Raw genomic sequence first — 22,194 nt, forward strand, 5'->3', positions numbered from 1 at the left:
GAGAGAACACAAGAGAATGATTGTATAGCCTGGTAGCTACTCACATGTTGGTGGGAGAGACCTGGGTTGAAATCCCTTCTCTAGAGCTGGGATTCAAATGTGGGATCTCCCACATCCCAGGTGAGTGCCCTAACTAGTGAGTATAAGGGTACCATTGCCCCTGCCATCATCTCCATTTTGTGAATGATGCCTAAATCCCCTCTGTTTCACTATTGCTGAAACAACCTATTTAGACATTTCCAACATATTTTTTTGTTCGTTTCAGCTCAAACAATTTGACAAAAGCCACATAAATTTCTGATATGTTTTGATTGACTCAAACCTGCATTTTTTGGTGGGAAGGAGGAGGAAAGGGTTGGCTGAAAAAGTCCACCTCTGAAACCGATAAATACCGACTACTCTTATCCTATTTTCAATGTTGATGGCACCTGGCACAGCATGGTACAAAATAATCAATTAAGAATCGATCCCAGGCTTCAAAAATCACCGACACTATCTTTTAGAGACTATATTTTGAACAATATTCCAGAGCATCAAAATAAAAATCCAAGTGTTAAATGCATGCAGGTTAATGATGTCTTCTGTTTCTCATTTCAGTGTGTCTGTTTTTCAATTAGCTTTGTTTGGCTGTCTGGTTGCAGATCAGCTGTGAAGTTGATGGGTAAATAAGTTTGTTTGTCTCCCTCCATTGCTTTTATACATGGGCACCATTGGAAAGCTAATCTGAAGCCAGAACGAAACCTGCAAACGTGCACAAATACAAAAAAGAAATTAAATGCTACAATGATCATGCTAACTGCAAAGAGAGAGGGAGATGGGGTGTGTTCCACCCTTGAATGAGCATGGGGATATGAAAGGCTTCCATTGAAGTCAATGAGAGCCCTGTGCACTTGTCTGAGGGAAGAATTTGGCAGTTGGGGGACTGAATGCATAAAAAGAGAGAGACACTTTCACTGCTCAGATGGACAAAGCAGTATGAGGCAGTGATGAGGTCTCTTTCTATTTTACGCAATGCACTATCAGAGCGTAAAAGTGAGTGCTCCACCCGACACAGAAGCCCCTAAAAACCCCAACAAGTTTGGGCTGTGGCAAGATTGTACTTGTTAGCTAGTTTTTCATTCTGACGTTTACAGATGGGATGTTCATGTAGGTCCGTTGTGTGTTTAATATAGTCACTCTTAATAAATGCTAAATGACCGTGAGCTGTATTAAGAAAATTCCAGTTAGAGACCGTACATTAGAGGAGCTGCTTTGAATAAAGAAGAGTTGTTATTAATTCATTAGGTCTTTATTTTGCAAGCCTGCTTACGTGAATACCTGAATAAGCAATCAGGATGACTATTGCTTCTGTGCCCTTGCCTGGTTTCTTTTTTTGCTAGTCAGAAGAAACTAATAATTAATTTTAAACGTGAAGAGCTTTGTTATAGAATTAATTGTTTGTGATTTATGCTGTAGGCAGCCCATAGCTAGACACACCAATGTCAGGTGTTACTGCATCAGGTAGGCAAACAAGAGGCAGATAATACAAATGCCTTTTGTTACTCTATTATGGAATGATCCTGCACCACAGAAGTGGATGCAAGTTCTGATCACATAGTAACTTGCTGAACTTTCCCGAGGGCAAAACGTTTTAAAGCTGATTTAAAATGGCTAGTAACATGCAAAGCGTGTTCAGAGAACAACAGACTAAATTCTCTCTGGGTCTAAATGGGCACAGCTCCATTGAGTTCAATAGAATTCCTCCCATTCACAGCTAGAGAATTTAGCCAGTTGTCTATAGGATGGTGGGATATATTTTTTTTTTTTGCTACTAACCTTTGGTTAAGGTAGCAGTAAATAACTGGATTGTACATCGTAGAACTCATAGCAAGCAGAAAGACTGCAAGATATACTTGCTGAATATACTTTTGCTGATAGATCTCTTCCCTGAAGCTCCCCAGGATGAAGTAGAGGTGATAAGGTAACCAACAGACAGCAAAAGTTATCACAACAATGACTATGGTTCTCACAAACTAGAAAAATAAAAGGAATATTTTACTTCATTGTCTCTGTGCAATTATCTGAAGTTTCATGTTTAACTGATTTAAAACAATACTGTTCTTCCTCCTGAATTATTAAGTCAGTGCATATATTTATCATATATTAGGGGCCTTATTATGCCTTAGATCAATGAGAAGAACTCCTACACTATTGATGCTGATAGGCGTTCTGAGCGCAGAAAGTGCAAGGGCATATAGTGACTGTAGATTTTATATGTTTCTTTGCATTAATACATTTTAGCATATGAAGGTAGCCTGCTCCATCGGAATTGTTTACAGTCAAACTGGAATTATTAGGGAAAGGTAGGTAATGAGACCATCAGTTGAACTGGTGGTGGTGTATAATGGGAAGAGAAATTTCTTCCTGTCTGCAGCATGCATAGATCTATTCCTTGAAGCATGAATCCATTGGACGCTACCTCCTCCACTCAATGTAGCCTTGGGCAAATCAGTACATTCTCCTGATTGGAAGTTCTCTCTTGTAGAGACTGTCTTATGACAAATTATTGCATTTCACACTCGTTAGGAGGTCTGTGAAAAGAGCACCTCACCCCCTCTGTGACACTCTGTATCTCGGGGGAACACCCTACACCCCCATGTTCATCTTTATAAAATGATCGTGTGGTATCCAATGAAAAGTTTGTCATGTTGGGTGTCTTCGGAAGGTTCATGATGCACTGAGCATGGTTGTTATAGTAATTGTTACAGTAATGTTATAGTAATTGTATAGGTTATAATTTCATGTATATGGTTCTGAGGCTGAAAATGTACCCTCATGGCTTAAAGCAAGTGCAGGCAAAAACTCTCCAGGAGCAGAGGGGCAGTTCACACCTTATCAGGGCAGGTATGGGACAAACCCAGCCCAGCCTCACAGGAACAAAGGATGCTGGCCTAGGCAGCAACAAAAGGATCTGTTAGACTCTGGAGGGAGTCACCCCCCCTTCCTTTGGTCAGTTTGGGACTGCGATGAGGTAATGCTCACCTGACTCTGAAGGGTGGGAGGGGCAAAGCCAAGAGGGAAGAAAGGACATGATAAAAGGTAGAGACATTTGCCATGCTCTTCCTCTCTCTTCCACCTACATCTACAGACACCACACCAAGCGACTGAAGCGCTGATCAAAGGGGAGAGCCTGGCTGAAGAGCAACCAGCCAGCCTGTGGTGAGAAGCATCTAAGTTTGTAAGGACATTACAATCAAGATCAGCTTAGAATACATTTTGCTTTTATTTCATTTGACCAAATTTGACTTATGTTTTGACTTATAATCACTTAAAATCTATCTTTATAGTTAATAAAACTGTTTGTTTATTCTACCTGGAGCAGTGCGTTTGGTTTGAAACATGTCAGAAACTCCCTTTGGGATAACAAGCCTGGTACATATTATTTTCTTTGTTAAATTGACGAGCTCATATAAGTTTGCAGCATCCAGCAGGCATAACTGGACACTGCAAAACAGAGGTTCCTAGGGTTGTGTCTGGGACCAAAGATATTGGCTAGTGTCATTCAGTTGCAAATCCAAGGAGCAGCTTACATGCCAGAGGCTGTGCGTGAACAGCCCAGGAGTGGGGCTTCTCACAGCAGAGCAGGGTAAGGCTGGCTCCCAGAGTCAAGGATTGGAGTGACCTAGCAGATAACACCAGAGGGGAACGTCACACCCTCCTTCTAAAATAGTTTGCCACTTTTTCATACATCCTTAATATGTCAGAACCACTGGCAAGATAAAAGATAATTATTAAGTTTCACTTCTAACCTTTTTTTGGCAGTAACTTGACGGTGATAATAGATCCTATTAGTGTGGTCTCCGGGGACTGTACTACTCCAAAGGGTAATTCCTATAATGCTATATGCGACAAATATCACTATTAAAGGCAGCAGGTAAATCAAGGCAATCACTATGATTTGATACCTGAAAAAGAAAAACAGATACATCTTCACATTTAATGTGTGTCTCAAAGAGCTTTTGTCCAAGTGTCAAATACTTGCCGTGGATGTGTCTGCATGGTTTCCATTAATTTCAATGGGAGCTGTGCACCTGCATCTGAGAACAGAATTTCACTTTAAAGCCTCAATGCAGATGGAAGGAACTTCCACAAACTGTAAAAATGCATTTCTTTCATGTTCTAGTGATCTTAAGTCTTGGCTCTTTTTAAGGACAACATTATTTATCTTTTTAACAGTGACTTAGATTTCATGTCATCTTGTTCAGGGTTCACTGCCTTACTTGGGTCATGACAGAGGGATTTATAGCATTTGTGGCTATAAAAAAGTTAGCCACAAATTATGGAAGATATAAAATCAAAATGCTATAAAATCATAAAGTATCTTCCAGTACACAAGGACACTGGGCTGAATTCTGAGGTTCTTAATCCTGCAAACTCCTGTTGAAGTCAATGGGAATTTTGTTGGATTAAGTACTTCAAATTTCAATGTATTGGAAGCAAGTGTGGCTGGATTTTTAAGAAAGATAACCAGGAATATTTCTTTGTAAAGTTTTGATAAGTGAATGGCATTCAAACTTAGATTATTATATATATTGTTTTTTGATTTATAAACACAAAAATAAATACTTAAACCAACTGTCAAAGCAGGCTACCAGCTGTCGCTACTACCAAAACCAATAGCATCTGCTTCAATTGTATATGAGAACACTAATGTTATCCAACAAAAAGAAGAACAGGAGGACTTGTGGCACCTTAGAGACTAACAAATTTATTAGAGCATAAGCTTTCGTGGACTACAGCCCACTTCTTCGGATGCATATAGAATGGAACATATATTGAGGAGATATATATACACACATACAGAGAGCATAAACAGGTGGGAGTTGTCTTACCACCTCTGAGAGGCCAATTAATTAAGAGAAAAAAAACTTTTGAAGTGATAATCAAGCTAGCCTAGTACAGACAGACAGTTAGATAACAAGTGTGAGAATACTTACAAGGGGAGACAGATTCAATGTCTGTAATGGCTCAGCCATTCCCAGTCCTTATTTAAACCGGAGTTGATTGTGTCTAGTTTGCATATCAATTCTAGCTCAGCAGTTTGATATGCAAACTAGACACAATCAACTCCGGTTTAAATAAGGACTGGGAATGGCTGAGCCATTACAGACATTGAATCTGTCTCCCCTTGTAAGTATTCTCACACTTGTTATCTAACTGTCTGTCTGTACTAGGCTAGCTTGATTATCACTTCAAAAGTTTTTTTTCTCTTAATTAATTGGCCTCTCAGAGGTGGTAAGACAACTCCCACCTGTTTATGCTCTCTGTATGTGTGTATATATATCTCCTCAATATATGTTCCATTCTATATGCATCCGAAGAAGTGGGCTGTAGTCCACGAAAGCTTATGCTCTAATAAATTTGTTAGTCTCTAAGGTGCCACAAGTCCTCCTGTTCTTCTTTTTGCGGATACAGACTAACACGGCTGCTACTCTGAAAGTTATCCAACAAGTTTCATCTCATGTAAGGAAAATATAAATGTTATGCTTGGTATGATTATTTTAAGCAACCACCATTTATGGGGAGGGAACAACTGATTTACTCAGTTACAGCAGATGTCATTTTCAGATAAACTCTGTAAAAGGAGGATTATGCATGAAGCCTTTGCCACATGCTTCTGGCATTAACCACAAAAGGCTACGTATGTGTGTCTTCTCAGAATGATGACATTATGTACTTATTTGCTACATCAAAGTAGGTTACATGTTTAGCTAATTATATGGTCCTCAGATTATAAAAATGCTTGGGTTCTTCCTGCCTGAAGTAGGGGGTGCAGGGAATTCACTGGAACCAAGATTTATTGTCTATTTATCAGACTTTACATTCAGTTTTCTCTTATCACATTCACACAATATAACCCCCATTTCCATCCCCTTGATTGTCTCCCTCTGCAACATCAGCTGGGTTACAGCACAAATTCTCTGATCAAGGAGATGAATAACCTTCTCCTAGGTTGCAATGCTGTTTTATTTCTGGCTAACAAGGGGTACTTAAGGTTACAGTTGTCCTCCCCTTCGCCTCATGGAGTCAGAAGGATATTACTTCCTCATTGTTTATAGCTCTTGTAACCAAGGGTACTGAAATTAGAAAAATGTTAAGTAAACTTTCAGGTGATGCTGCATAGAGTTCTCATTTCTATTTTATACAATTGAGGAGTTCTTACGTGAGCTGATGCTTCCGTCAACATCATCGGGCCAGGCAACAATACATTTAGTCATTCCATTATCAATCATGATCTCAGCATAAAAGCACTGTGGGAAGGCAAGTCCAAAAGCCACCAACCATATTATTCCTTTCATTACTTTGGTGCTCACAGCAGAAAGTTTGGGCTAAAAGGGATAAATTATAGCCATGTACCTAGGAGAAAAATGGGGTAACATCATTTTTATTGTTGTACCAATAAACTAGTCAAAAATTATAATGAGGGCAAAAATATCCCAAATCATTTATCAATAAATAACCAAAACTACATATTTCAATTGGTGCAGGATTTTTTTGTTTGTTAGTTTTGGTTTGGTTTGGTTTAGTATCTTCCACTGGAAGGAAAAATTAAAACATTTTATAACAAGTCACTGCTAGTTTATCCCAAGGGAATGCACTATTGTGTGTGAAACTTCTTATACCTTGTATCAACAGGGTCTTAGTTAGTACAATAACATTCATAGAGAGAGAGCAATCCTTTTGTGTAAGAGTACATGCATAATAGGTTTGTAGTGATCCTTCTTCCTTCTAATCTTAATTACTGCTTCCTCACTGTATGTTATAATTTACTAATTTGGAAAGCTTGAATGAACTAAGATAAATGAAACTTTCTGCAAAGACTAACACAAACTATTGTACATGAATGAACACAGTCCACCTTAAATAACGAAGACAGCTGAATGTGCTGCTGTTGTGGAACTGATGTTAGGCCCAGCTGAATAATTGCAAAGCCAGCTCAGTCCACAAGAATGATTTGCTACATCGTTGCAGCTGTCTCTCACTGAAGCCAGAAAAAAGTACTGAAACTGTGATATGTATTCAGTCTGAATCTTGGTAGCATGAATTGCATTCATATTTTCAGTAGCAGATGTGTATATATATTATTCCTATTAAAGCTTTGAGTTACATACTGCTTTGTTGCATGGAATCTATTTCCCGCTATCAGGGGAAGGTTAAATTAAAGCAGGGTCTCCACCAAAGCCTCTTATTTTCTTCTCAACCGCAGGTCGTGGTCTTGCAAGTCATTTGCCATGGATCTGAATTGTTGATTTTAGCATTGGAAACTCCTTGTGTCACCCTCCTCCTCTTTCTGTAACCACTCTATCACTTGTGTTAGCAGTTTAAGTGGTATAGTGTTGATCCTTTTCTCCCACACCTGTTCAGAACAATCATGTCTGGTATCTAGCTGACTGTAAAATTACTTGGAAGAGCAATGCCTTGTTTTTAACTTCTTTGTGTAAAAAATGCAGTTGTATCCTTTTCTCCCACACCTGTTCAGAACAATCAGGTCTGGTATCTAGCTGACTGTAAAATTACTCGGAAGAGCAATGCCTTGTTTTTAACTTCTCTGTGTAAAAAATGCAGTTGTATCCTAGAGACTATATAATCAATTATTCATATCTGCCTTATTCTTTATCATGGTTGTTTCAAAGTCCAGCTACAGTGGAAAACTCCAATTACTTCCTTGTTTTCATAGCAAAGGAAGACTGTGGCTATTGAAGAGAATTCTGTCCAGGTCTTCATATAATATAGACATGATAAAGAATACATGAACACAAGCACCATAAGTATTGCATATCTGTCAGAGCCTTATTTAGCGAGAAGAAATGTACAATTCCTGTGATACTTTGTTTCTTTAGTCTACAGTATATTAAGTTATACTTTGCTAAAACCTGGCCAGGAAAGAGTCAAACAGTAAACAATCCCCTAAGTGTTTTCTTACAGAAGTTTATGAATCTATCTGTGTTCTATTCCATTTCTCATGATGAAAAGCAACTCTGAAATATAACTGTCAATTATGGCACTGACTGAGCTGTCAATGAGGAATTGAAATTGAACCAAGTGTTGGAGCTAAGGAAGGTATTACAGCAATGCAGAGCAGACTAGTGAGATGATGGTTTTAGATAAGCACCAACAAGTTTGGACACTCATCCAAATCCAGAGATTTCTTCTCCCTCCCTCCTTGCTATGTCCCTGAGCTTCCCTTCTCTTTCTCTTCCCTCACTCCCTACAGGCTTCCATCATGCCCCACTCGATGTGACTTCCTCCCTACTCAGACAAAACAACTGGATCAATGGCACAAACTATAGTATGAACATTATGTGCTTATGAACTTTTCCAAGGGAGCCTGGAGGGGCTTGTTATCTGGAATTTGAATCTCCAGCTACTCATACACCTCTGCCTGGAGGCCTACGTGTAGCTTGTCTGCATTAGCGATACTGTGCAGGTTCTACAGGTATTATAATATACAGTGCAGCTGGAAATATTAGCAGATCCTTTGGCTGGCAAGAAAGAAACAGCTCAATGCTAATCATTGTGACAAAGGCAAAATGACTGGCGTCTTCCCCCATAGTAATGACTAAAAGTACGGTAAATGACTTTTAGACATGCCACTTTTAGCTTGCTACTTTAGGATGAACTGTTTTAAATTAGTGTGTTTCATTGAGGCGAGACAACTGAGCTTGAGCAGACATTAACATATAACAATAAACGGAAACAGAATCTTTCAGTTTCCAGGCGACAGTGTCAGGATCTATTTAAGGTCAAGTAAAGGATAGTTAAACATGGTTAGGCAGAGCTGCCAAGTTTTGTTTTTGAACCTTACCATATGACTAAAAAGGTTTTAGCTTTATAGATATTTTTACCAAGAATCCCTAAGGAGTAAAAGTAGATACAGATCAGAATGGGCTGAGGTGGAATGGATTTTTTTAAATGTTCTTTGACAAGTTCTAAGGATGTACATAAGAGTTATCAAAAATCTTTGATTTAAAGCCAGAAAAGCAACCTGTATCTGAATTCTAAAATCAAAATACTGTTCCCTCTTAAATCATATTTACTTCTATTTGTACTAACTACTGGCTAATTATCAACAGCACCATTCTGTGTTAAAATTTGGTAACTCTTAATCAGGACATGTTTCTATTTTCAAGTATAATTTTCAGCATACATTGCATGTCTAATGTTCTGCAAGGGCATACTGACTTATTTTGCAGGATATTATGCAAGCAAATCTGTTTATCCTGAACTTGATTTTTCTATCACGAGGTTGGCAGGGACTGAGTGTGTCACAACAGTTACTCTCACTTCTGAACAGGACTGCTAACAGCAGAAGCTGCTATAAAAGCAGCTCCTGGTGATTAATTAAATTAATGCCTTTGGAAGGATTCCAGAGGGAAGCATGTCTTACCCTTGCAGATAAACAATGTTTCTGACAGAGACAGTTGGCAGGAGACTTATATGTTGCCCTTCTTTGATAGGCAGAAAAATTCTGTCAGACATCGCAGTTCCATTGAGAAGAATCAGTGAAACCCAGATATTTCCTGAACTGTGGATTCTGAGTCACTGCCGTGAGATGACTTGGGGAAGATCGGAGACTCGGAGAAGGTAGGAGGGGAAAGATTAAAGGTGTTTCTAGTGCCTGGTGGAGAATGGAGGAGATTGGGGAGAAGATTGATCGAAAAAGGATCATGGAGAAGATCAAATAGGTCTGGAGAAGGCCTGGAAGGAACTGGAGAGTTTGGGAGTCAGTTTAGCCCGCTTTCACTCCTTTTCCTTTCTTACAGACAATGAAAAATAACTTCAATTGAATTTAGACTACTTCCTAGTAAAGAAAAACGTTAACTCATTTAGCATGTGGACCATAAATGTACCCAAACCTTGCAAGTTGCTTCTGTTGTGAAATAAATTTTGCAAATCTAATGGAGCATTTTGAAAATATTAAATTGCCTCTTACTTATCAGAGACATTCAAAATCACAATGAATATAATCTAAGTTTTGTTCTTGAATAATAAATCCTAACCATTTGTGGATGGTAAGTCTTGTATCTGAAGTACATTTCTTTGCCTTTTCTTTGTAGTTGCATCTTGATTCAGAAATAGCATTGTGGATTATGACATTTTCAGTAAGAGATCATATAAATTCCACCTCCAAACAAATGATGGGTCTTTCTGGGGTGAAAAAAGTATTTATATTTACATGAAGATTTAGGAACCTCCTGTGATATTTAATATTTAAAACAAAGCAAAACTCAGAAATACTGTACAAGCCACTTTCATTCATTACATTAACCCAGGTTTGAGTCAGATCAGTGACCTAGAGGTGAAAGGGTCTATATCCCATTACCAATCTCCTAAACCATCCAATCCCTCAGTAAATATGTAGATATTAATCCTTTTTGTTAATAAACCACTGAAGTGGCCAGTTGTGAAACTGTTCCATAATCAAAGTCTTGCAATAAAATAATCTTCCTTTATCTTTAATTTTTTTATTTACCTTTCCATTGCATCTTTTACCTGTCAGCAGCAATCGCAGTCATAGAATAAATACTCACAAACATTGCAGTTATAGGAAAAAAGTTCTGAAACCTGCAGAACTCCTTGCCAAAATACCAGACGTTGTGGCTGGCATAAATAAAATTGAAAAGTGTATTGAAAGCAGCTATAAGTAGATCAGAAAGAGCCAAATTAACAATAAAATAATTGGTAACAGTCCTCATTCTTTTGTGTGCTACAATAATCCAGCTGACAATCACATTGCCAATAATTGATGCAGTAACTACGAAAGAATAAGTGATAGCCCAAAGGGCTATTTGCCATCCAGGCTGGGTAAACTTTGCAGTCCAATTGCCATCATCCTCAGGAGAGTCAGCCAGCGAAATATTGTTAAAGTTTAAAAAGGAAGCTGTGCTCATTTCTTTATTCAACTAACTGTAGAAAACCTGTTTAGCATTTGATGATTTCTTACACTAGACATTGGTGTTCTGAATTTCTTATTTAGGTAATAATTAGAAGTAATTAACAAAATGTATCAGAATTCAAAACACAACATCCTTTTGCCCTGTTTTACAAGTAATATAATCTAGTTCCAAGAGGAAATGTTATATATGAAATACCTCCTACCCAGCCCTTTAATTTATGACATATTTGAAAATATATATTAAAAAAAAAAAGTTCACGGTGATTTGAGATCCTTTTGTATTTTTTTAACAATTCCAGACCTGTGGTTGAGAATCTCTTTCTTTAGATTTTCAGAGGTAAAAAAAAAAAAAGTAAAGTGTCAAATCATAAAAAGTTCTAATCCAAATGGAAATCCTTCTGGTTCTGAAAAGTGAATCCTTGATATTAGAGAATGATAGAAATACAAAGACTCTGTGGTAGGAGTGATGGTATTTTGTTGTCATCTCTGTGTGTTATAAATTTTCTACAGGGGCTAAAGGGATTTTTGAGAGGAGGTGGAGACTACTGCATCCAAGAGCTAAACAAACAATTTGACATCAAATGAAATTTCATGAGGTGGTGCTTAAACTTTTCTGTGTGGGTTCTTCAAATAAACTCTGAGATTAATCTATTCCTGTCAAGTTTTATAACCCTAGATATAGATGGTAGCATTTTACTAATCCGGCATTCCTTTTGCTTCCAAAACTCTCATTGACGTCAGTGGGCATTTCAGTGTTCAAGGAGTGCAGAAATGGGCCAGTGGAATACTACAGATGTAAATGGAAGTGAACAATACCAAAGCAAAAATCTACAGAAGACATTAGAATAGTTTTGTAGCAAAAAAGAAAGTTAAAAGTTATGGGAAGTTATTTCAATACAATTAGCCAAGGGGAGCAATAATTTGAGAAAGGTATTATCGGTCTCTGATCCAGAGACGGGGATGTGAGAGACCTGGGTTCAGTTCTCTACTCCACCAGGGACATCATGTGTGACTGAGCCTCTCTGTGCCTCAGCTCCCCATCTGTAAAATAGGAGTCCCAGAATGAACCCAGACACTGCTGGGATAAAACCCTGTCCATTATTGCCTAATATGGACTGATCTTGATCTTAATGTGCAGTACTTTATATTTTTTAAACGATTTATACTTTACATTACTGAGACCTGGTCTACACCTAAAACCCAGGTTGACTTAGCTACATCACTCAGGGCTGTGAAAAATGTCTCCCACTGTGTGATGTAGTTGGATCGACTGAACTCCCACTGTAGATGCTGCTAGAGTGATGGAAGAAATCTTCCGTTGACCTTGCTATCCCCTCTTGCAGGGGTGCATTTACTACAAGAATGGAAAAACACATTGTCACTGTAGTGTCTACACTACACTACAGTGGTTGTGCCGCTGTAGCGCTAGTAGTGTAGACATACCCTGAGACAATATGCTTGTTGTGTTTTATAGGTCCTGCCTCAAAAAAACTTCAATCTTAAGGCACAGCATGTGTATGATGGGATTGTAAAGAGGGCTCAGCATTGGCCTAACTTTGCTCCCCTTGATGTAAATAGGCCTTCAGGTAGAAATTGTCCTTCTGTCCCTCCACAGCATACACTTTCCTTGGATAATCATTTACGATGGGGAAATGCAAAGAAAAACTCTCCATTGTCCAAGCAATAATAGTTTGTGAGGTTCCATACATGCCCCTTTCAGGCTCTCTGCAATGGAGCAGTTGGTATTATTTCGTCCTTTTTACCAGCAGAGACAACCATATAGAATCAAATGACCTCTCTCTTACTGCATTAAGATGTGAAGAAAACCTCCATTTAACTCATTGCATGATCACAGCAAATTTTTAAAGCAGGTGTTCTGTGAGACAGTCTGAAGGAAAAGTATAATTATGTATAAATAAATGCATACAGAACTATGCATACCAGGCCTTGTGCTGTTACAGTAGAACCTCAGAGTTATGAACACCTCGGGAATGGAGGCTATTCATAACTCTGAAATGTTTGTAATGCTGAACAAAACGTTATGGTTGTTCTTTCAAAAGTTGACAACTGAACATTAACTTAATACAGCTTTGAAACTTTACTATGCAGAAGAAAAATGCTGCTTTCCCTTTATTTTTTTAATCGTTTACGTTCAACACAGTACTGTACTGTATATGTTTGTTTGTTTTTTGTCATCTCTGCTGCTGCCTGATTGTGTACTTCCAGTTCCAAATGAGGTGTGCGGTTGACTGGTCAGTTTGTAACTCTGAGATTCTACTGTATCTCATATACTCCCAAGAAAATATCACTCTCTCTTCATATTGAAATCTACCCTAATTCACTCCTTCCATTTCCTTCTCTAGGAACACATATACAACAATACATTTTTACATGTCCTATCATTCAGTTTTACACACGCTTCCCAGGCTTTTCAAAAACCTGATCCACTCAAACCTCACCAAACAACTTACAAACCCACAATCAAACTCTGCATACCATACAGCATAACTTTTATCTATTCTGCAAGATAGTTTCAACTGTTAATAGTAGTTCTCAAGGTTTTTCATGTCCTGATTGTAGTCTCATTAAATTCCAAAGATGATCTGAGCAAGATTCTCTCCTGATTTAAAAAAACTAAACAAAACAAAACAGAAAAGTGCTGCGTTAATTGTACCTACAGATTGCAGAATACAATAAAAGATTAGAAGAGACTGTGCAATTTCAAGATGAAACTAAATCCATATGTCAAGTATCAGAGGGGTAGCCGTGTTAGTCTGAATCTGTAAAAAGCAACAGAGGGTCCTGTGGCACCTTTGAGACTAACAGAAGTACTGGGAGCATAAGCTTTCGTGGGTCAGAACCTCACTTCTTCAGATGCAAGTAATGGAAATCTCCAGAGGCAGGTATATATCAGTGTGGAGATAACGAGGTTAGTTCAATCAGGGAGGGTGAGGTGCTCTGCTAGCAGTTGAGGTGTGAACACCAAGGGAGGAGAAACTGTTTCTGTAGTTGGATAGCCATTCACAGTCTTTGTTTAATCCTGATCTGATGGTGTCAAATTTGCAGATGAACTGAAGCTCAGCAGTTTCTCTTTGGAGTCTGGTCCTGAAGTTTTTTTGCTGTAAAATGGCTACCTTAACATCTGCTATTGTGTGGCCAGGGAGGTTGAAGTGTTCTCCTACAGGTTTTTGTATATTGCCATTCCTGATATCTGACTTGTGTCCATTTATCCTCTTGCGTAGTGACTGTCCAGTTTGGCCAATGTACATAGCAGAGGGGCATTGCTGGCATATGATGGCATATATAACATTGGTGGACGTGCAGGTGAATGAGCCGGTGATGTTGTAGCTGATCTGGTTAGGTCCAGTGATGGTGTTGCTGGTGTAGATATGTGGGCAGAGTTGGCATCGAGGTTTGTTGCATGGGTTGGTTCCTGAGTTAGAGTTGTTATGGTGCGATGCGTGGTTGCTGGTGAGAATATGCTTAAGGTTGGCAGGTTGTCTGTGGGCGAGGACTGGCCTGCCTCCCAAGGTCTGTGAAAGTGAGGGATCATTGTCCAGGATGGGTTGTAGATCACTGATGATGCGTTGGAGAGGTTTAAGCTGAGGACTGTAGGTGATGGCCAGTGGAGTTCTGTTGGTTTCTCTTGTCTTGTAGCAGGAGTCTTCTGGGTACACGTCTGGCTCTGTTGATTTGTTTCTTTATTTCCTTGTGTGGGTATCGTAGTTTTGAGAATGCTTGGTGAAGATCTTATAGGTGTTGGTGCCACAGGACCCTCTGTTGCTAAATCCATATGGATTACTTGAAATTCTAAAGTGATGAGGGTGTCAGTCTCTCTCATTAAGCTCCACAAACATGATAAAAGACTTCTTTCATCCACATAATGCTCCATTACAAAGCTTTTTAATCTGATCACAACCATCCTTGTGTCAACACTTCAGCATATTATATTAGCCACCTCATATCTTTACTCTCATTAGTACACTCCCACCTTCCCATTCATTTTCTATTTGTATAGTGCCTATATTATCATACCAGAGTCCTGCTAGTTACACAGATTTTTTTTTTTTTTAAATGGGCCAAATGTTCTCCTGGCTTGTGTACTGAAAACTGTAGTAATTAATTTAAAACATGCCTCTAAATTCTTCACAGAAGCCAAAACCACCTGGTTAGTATATTATTTATAACACAAAGAAGGTCCCTCTCAGAAGAACTGAAAATTTACTGTAAAATTAGGATAATGATACTTCCTTCCTTTGTAAAGCACTTTGTGATCTACTAATGAAAAGAGCCATAACAGCTGGATAGTAGTAGTAGTATGTATTTATTTTCATTGCAAGAATGTTTAAATCTTGAACTGTATTAAATAAGTAACAATTCTAGAGGTTATCATCTCAAGAAAAAGAACTGCAGGCTTGTAACAAGAAGCAGTGAAGCATGTGTCTTACATGTTTGCTATTCTGGAAAAATAATACAAGATATTACAGGAAGTAGAGCCCGTTCCTATAGCTGTTACACACATTGAACTCTTGTTGACTTCAGTGAGGACTTTGTACACGTAACAGCTACAAAAGGAGGACCTAAGCAACATTAAGCTCCTATCAACCGAAATCCACTTTGCTTGGGGGGGAAGACAGTAGAAGAGCCACTGTACTACTGGTAGTTCCTGAGAACAGGCAGAGTATTTTTGCTAGCAGGGGGATGTGTGCGCATGTGTGTTTGTGTGTAATGCTTTCCAGGGATACTCAGGACTGAGAGGCACCTCACTACCACTTGCCCTTGGCATGAGAAAGCCTTGTCTGCATGCCAGGGATCAGCTCCCTGACTATATCAGCTAGAAGCAACACAAACACTGCCCAGGCAGCGCTGCAGTTAAGCAATTGGCACACTCCAACACCTGAGTTCTCTGAGTGTCTCCCTAAAGTGCCCAGCCCCTGTTGCACTAGATACTCAGAATTTCCAGATCCTCTGTTCCCAAAGGAACAGTACACCACAGCTTACCAGTTACACCAAAGGACAGAGCTCCGCTTAACACACAGCACTTAGATTTGTTTATAGCAAAAACAAGAATAAGTTTATTGAACAAAGTTCAGAGATACTAGTGATAGCAAGTAGAAATACTGGAAACAAATGGTTACATATAAAACAAAATCATAACATGCACTCTAGAATCTAAACTTATCTAACAAGATGCCCTTTTGTCTAATAAAATACTGCTTATACAAAGGCCATCTCATAATGTTTTCAGCAAGATGGCTGAGACCATCCTTTCATAAAACCAAGCCCACTGGCAGCTTGTCTCCCCAGAAGAAGGAAGCCAAGGCATTGCTCTGCACCTCCCTAGCTATATTAGACCAGTTCTTTGTTCTTCACCTATAAACTGTCGTCCTCCCGTCCTGGCTGGTCACCTCTTTCCTCTTCCTGTTAATTTATTCTCATGGAGTCCCGCAATCTCTTCATTTGCATTTGACTCAGTATGCAAATAGACTTCGACTCTAAGATACATACTATACACATAATATATAAGTGTCTCCTTCCTCCTGTCTGGTGGAACTGCTGGGTGACGTGCCTTTAACTTCAAGGATTTAAGAACATAATTTCCTATATATATATATATATATAAAATCTCCTTACATATTATCTGCATGTACATTTTGCAAAGATTACAATGACCAGTGCAACCCAGACTTACAATAAAGACCTTACATGAGACTCTTTGGTGAGCAAGTATGTAAATAGCAGATGCAGAGGAGCCCTGTAACTCTTATGCACCACTGTGCCCTCCACCAAAGTGTTCTAATAGGCTGCTCCTACAACTTTTTGAGAGTACCGTGTGCTCCTTCCCTTGAGTCCATCAGCCATTGTAGAAAAAGTTGGGGCCATGCCCATACCTCTTTTGGAGCATCTGGCAATACTAACACTGCCTCTTATTCTTGAACTGTGCCAGCACAAGGGACAGGGTCATGAGGACCCCTGATGACCTCTTCCACACTTGTTCACTAGCAAAGGACCAGCTGCAACTTGACCATAATGTTTCAGGAGCTCTCTCAACATCCAAGAGCCATTTCATAAATGGTAAGGGCATGCAAGCTTTATCTCAGATGGCAAAGTGGTCAGAAAAGCTCATTGATCATTTCCTTATGCTGGATGCTCTTACAGATTGTGCCATGCAGAATATGTGCTAGCAATGACTCAAGCCATGGAGGGAAGGCAACCCCTCCCTTCACCAAAATCTCATGGTGACATTGCTAGACTTTTCAACCTCTTTTAACACCACCAAATCCCTGTGCCATATGGCAGGGATGGATGAAGTTAAACTGATTCTGTTTATTCCTTTTTGACAAATCCCAAAGGCTTTGACTGGCAGCTGCTTCTTCACTTTGAACGTTCTTACATGTGGAGTCCCACAAGGCTTGAATGTAGGCAGGTTTGGCAGAATTCATTTATTATTTTTTTTATAATTTTGACAGTTAATTTGATGATGATTTTAAAGCATTTTTTCAATTTTTATCAATTTAAATTTTCACTATGAAAAATTATGGGTTTTAAGCATTTTTTATTATCAATTTAAATTTTGACAGGTGTGGGAAATAATGGAAAGAGGTCAGACTAATTATTTAATTACAGTATATACTGAGATTCAGAAAGTTAAAGCTTTATAACCATTTAAGTAAATAGTCATAATATGTCAAAATATGCAACGTTAATAGCCTTAAATCAAACGCTAAGTTTTCAAGCAGCATTTTTCTTACTTTGCTTAGCTGTAAATGTTGATCATCAATAGAAATATTTTTGATCAGTTTGTGTGTGTACAGTGAAATTGACATTTACTGATTAAAAATCTAATCCTTCCAAGCCTAAACATAGCTTTTTGGCTATTCACATCCAAGACAGACTAGCAAGGGAAACTATCAGATCATGAGCTCAAATGCCAATAGGCTATGAATGGTGTCCAGCCATCAGGGCCGGTGCAAGGAAGTTTCGTGCCCTAGGTGAAACTTCCACCTCGTGCCCCCTCCCCAGACCTGCGGCAGCTCCCCGCCCCCCCGCCCTGAGGTGCCCCCCCCGCGACAGCTCCCGCCCCTCTGCCCTGAGGCACCCCCCCCGGCAACTCCCCCCTCGGGGAGCTGTATGGTAGCTCCCCACCCCAGCTCACCTCTGCTCCGCCTCCTCCCCGAGCACGCCACCCCCGCTCTAATCCTCCTCCCCTCCCAGGCTTGTGGAGCCAAACAGCTGATTGGCGCTGCAAGTCTGGGGGGCGGGAAAAGTGGAGCGGCAACCGCGCGCTCTGGGAGGGGGCGTAGGAATGCTGTAAAAAAAAATAAAAATTGGGGGCACCGCTTTTTGGCACCCCCAAATCTTGGCGCCCTAGGCAACCGCCTACTTTGCCGTAATGGTTGCACCGGCCCTGCCAGCCATATATATCTTTCTCATCAGGAGCAGACAATATCATGACACAATTGCCCCAATATCTGTAATAGACAATAAACTGGAAAGTAGCTGGCTCATTCTTAACCTGGATATGATTGAGACAATTTAAATGAGGAGAAAGCACTTCAAAATTGTGACACTGGCAGACCAGGTGCCAGTTCATGCCAAGGTCCCCATGTCTCAGCTGGACACTAACAGACACATAGTTGGAGTTTGTCTGGCTAACTTGTGGGTTAATATTGATAAAATAGGTATTTGAATTACAAGAAAGTGTTTATTGTTGAGACTCTGAATGCTTGTGAATTGCATGCATTGATCTTACTTGTAACTTCTGTGTTCCATATTGTAATGTAATATTTGAGTGATTGTATTGTGAGCCTCTGCAACTGTATGAATTGCCACACAGGAGAGGGAGATTAATTAGTGTGAAGAGCTGCTCTTCTACAGAAATTGTTACACACACACCCACCCGCCCTGAAAGAAAAGACCTATCCATACCAGGCTATGGCTGGATCTTTCAACTGGAAACTCCCTACATCTGGATTGAGAAACCATCAACAAAAGAATTAAGATACTTATTGTTGGTCTGCTCTCCTCCCTCTGAAGATGAGTCATGCAAGTGGACTCCTACAGTCAGCTGAGAGCACATGAATGGCAGGAGGGGGATAAAAACCTGAAACCAAAGGAACTAAGGATCTCTATGCTGCTTGGACTCAGGGTGGGGGGAGGCAAGGTGTTTCTAGGCATAAGCAAGAGGTCCCCAGCTGCTTTAATAGAGCTGTCTGATTAAAGAAGTTATATTACCTTTTGAAGCCTACGGCCCTGTCTACACTGGCAAGTTTCTGCGCAGTAAAGCAGCTTTCTGCACTGTAACTCTCGAGGTGTACACACTGCCAAGCCACTTAGTGCAGAGAAAATGTGCAGTTGCAACGCTTTAAAAAAACCACCCCAATGAGAGGCGTACAGCTTTCTGCGTCGGGGCTACCGCACTGCAGTGCCAATGTAGACACCATGGTCCATTACAGTGCTGTGATTGGCCTCCAGGAGGTGTCCCACAATGCCAGTTCTTGCCTTTCTGGTCATTGGTTTGAACTCTACTGCCCTGCCCTCAGGTGACCAACCGTCATCCCAACCCCATAAATTCCTTTGGAATTTTGAAAGTCCCCTTCCTGTTTGCTCAGTAATGCATGCAGTGGTGTCAGCGCATCTTTCCAGGTGGCCATGCCTGCTCCATGCACCAGGCAAGTCCCTGCTTGGAGCAATGCTGAATTGCTGGACCTCATCAGCATTTGGGGAGAGGAGGTTGTCCAGTCCCAGCTGCTCTCCAGCTGTAGGAATTATGATATCTACGGACAGATTTAACGATGTATGACAGAAAGGAGCCATGACGGGGACACACTGCAGTGCAGGGTCAAAGTGAAGGCGCTGCGGAATGCCTACCACAAGGCACGGGAGGCAAACCGCCGCTCTGGTGCTGTGCCCGCCGGTTCTACAAAGAGCTGGACGCAATACTCGGCGGCGACCCCACCTCCACTGCAAAGACCGCTGTGGATACTCCAGTGGCTCATATGCCAGTCGAGAGTGGACCGAGCCAGGAAGAGGAAATCTTGGACGAGGATGTGGAGCGGGAGGGGAACCCAGAGGCAGAGGATGACTCAAAGGTCAGAGATGCATGCAGCAGGAGCTCTTTTCTACCCCAGAGGAGGTTAGCCAGTCCCAGCTGTCGGATGTTGGCGAAGCGCAAAAAGAAGAGAAGGCCTCTGGTAAGTGGATTTGATTTTGGGAATCGCTGAAGCGAGTTGTTGGGGGAAGGAGGGTTGCAGAAAGCAGGCTTGTCTCCCACCGCACACCTAGTCTGAGCAGTGGAACAAGCTGTTGATTGATTCCCTCACTTCATGGAAATCTCCCTCCGAGATCTCCAGGAAACTGCCCAGTATCTCCAGGAGAATCTGCTGCTGCAGGTTCTTTGGCAGAGCTGCTTTGTTTCTTGCCCCATTAACGGTGACTTTCCTGCTTCACTGTGCTGTCATGGGGGCGGGGACCATTGCTGCACAAGGTTAGGGTTACCATATTTAAAAAATAAAAAAAGAGGACACTCCACGGGCCCTGGCCCCGCCCCTTTCCCACCTCCGGCCCCGGCCCAACTCCGCCCGTTCCCCGACCCTTCCCCAAAGTCCCCACCCTAACTCCCCCTCCTCTCTCCCAGCCACACGAAAAGGGCTGCCAGAGCGCTACCGGCTTCACGGTTTGCCGGGCAGCCCCCAGACTCTGCGCCCCCGGCCAGCGCTTCCCCAGTGCAGCTGGAGCCCGGGAGGAGAAGCGCCCAGCCGGGGGCACAGGGTCTGGAGGCTGCCCGGCAAACCGTAAAGCCGGTAGCGCTCGGGCTTCGGGCAGCCCCCTTGCCTCCGGACCCTGCGCCCCCTGCCGGGCACTTCCCCTCCTGGGCTCCGGCTGCTGTGCTCCTCCCCTGACTCTTCGGCTCTGTTTAAGAGCCGAGCTGCCCGACCGCTACCGGCTTCGGGAGGCCCCCATGCCTCTGGACCCTGCGCCCCCCGGATCCCGGGAGGGGAAGTGCCTGGCCGGCGGCTGGGGTCCGGAGGCATGGGGGCTGTCTGAAGCTGGTAGCGCTGGCTCGGGCAGCTTGGCTCTTAAACAGAGCCGAAGAGTCGGGAGGAGCAGAGCAGCCGCGGGAGAGGAAGTGCCCGGCCGGTATTTTTCCCAGACATGTTCGGCTTTTTGGCAATTCCCCCCGACAGGGGTTTGATTACCAAAAAGCCGGACATGTCCGGGAAAAACCGGACGTATGGTAACCCTACACAAGGTCGAGCCGCATAGGGGCCAGGGCAGAAGCCGCAGTCTTGGAGAAGACCCTCCCTTGATTCACTGATCACCCTCAGCAGCGAGATATCTTCCATAATGATCACATCCTGGGGAAAGTGTGGGGACAGGAATGATTATTAGGCTGCCCCTACAGTGCTGGTTCTCCCCAACAGCCACGTGCCCAGTGTACAGTAGGGTCTGGGAAGAGTGATTTTTCCCTGCCCCTGCGGCTACTCACCATTTTAGTGGTCTTGTGGCCAGGGCCGGCTCCAGGCACCAGCTTGGCAAGCAGGTGCTTTGGGCAGCCAATCCGGAAAGGGGCGGCACGTCCAGCTATTCGGTGGCAATTCGGCGGAGGGACTCTCACTCCTCTAACTCCCGCTCAGAGCGAAGGACCTCCCACCGAATTGCCGCCGCAGATCGCGATTGCGGCTTTTTGGGGGGGGGGGGGGGGGGAGGCGCTGCTTGGGGCAGCAAAAACCCTGGAGCCGGCCTTGCTTGTGGCTCATGTGTGCTTGTCTGGGGTCTGCCAGTTAGTGACAGGTGTGTGAGTACTGGCTGTGTTTTAAATCACGGAATCACTGTTCTCTGTGTTGCAAACATACTGCTTCTGAAAAAAGGTTGTGTTAAACTTCACAGAAATGACCTTGGGAGCCCAGCCTCCCTCTTTATCAGCAGCTGAATGGCTGCGCAGAATTAGGAAGCGGCCAAGAAGAACTAAGGAGGACTTTCTGCGTGATGTTATGATGCACTCCGCCGCCAAGAAACAGGAATTGAAGAAGTGGCAGGACAGCGAGAAGAGGGACCGAAAGGAGAACGCGGCACACCAGAATGAAGCCACGAGTGGCTCTTAAAGGTTATGGAGTGCCAAGCAGACATGCTCTAGGTGATACTAGCTCTGCAAACCGAGCAGCTCCACACCCGCCCTCCCCTGCAGCTGCTGTCCCAAAACTCTTTCCCATCCCCTCCCCCCGCCCCCCGACACCACCAACACACTCTTATCAACC

General features: G+C 42.0%; 1 protein-coding gene and 1 long non-coding RNA gene across 2 annotated transcripts; one reads left to right on the plus strand and one right to left on the minus strand.

The window, feature by feature from the left end:
• Positions 1–459: 459 nt before the first annotated feature.
• Positions 460–10,985, minus strand: TACR2 (tachykinin receptor 2). The gene is given in 6 exon segments (XM_065553500.1): positions 460–741; positions 1,816–2,012; positions 3,782–3,944; positions 5,379–5,391; positions 6,215–6,396; positions 10,534–10,985. Coding segments are annotated over 6 exon segments (1,101 nt in total). The 5' UTR covers positions 10,932–10,985; the 3' UTR covers positions 460–593.
• Positions 8,255–10,070, plus strand: LOC135972898 (uncharacterized). Its single transcript, XR_010589498.1, has 2 exons — positions 8,255–8,476; positions 9,498–10,070. It is a non-coding gene; the product is annotated as an uncharacterized LOC135972898 (long non-coding RNA).
• Positions 10,986–22,194: the final 11,209 nt, after the last annotated feature.

The sequence above is a fragment of the Chrysemys picta genome, chromosome 7 (assembly GCF_011386835.1).
Source record: "Chrysemys picta bellii isolate R12L10 chromosome 7, ASM1138683v2, whole genome shotgun sequence".
NCBI classification, from domain to species: domain Eukaryota; kingdom Metazoa; phylum Chordata; order Testudines; family Emydidae; genus Chrysemys; species Chrysemys picta.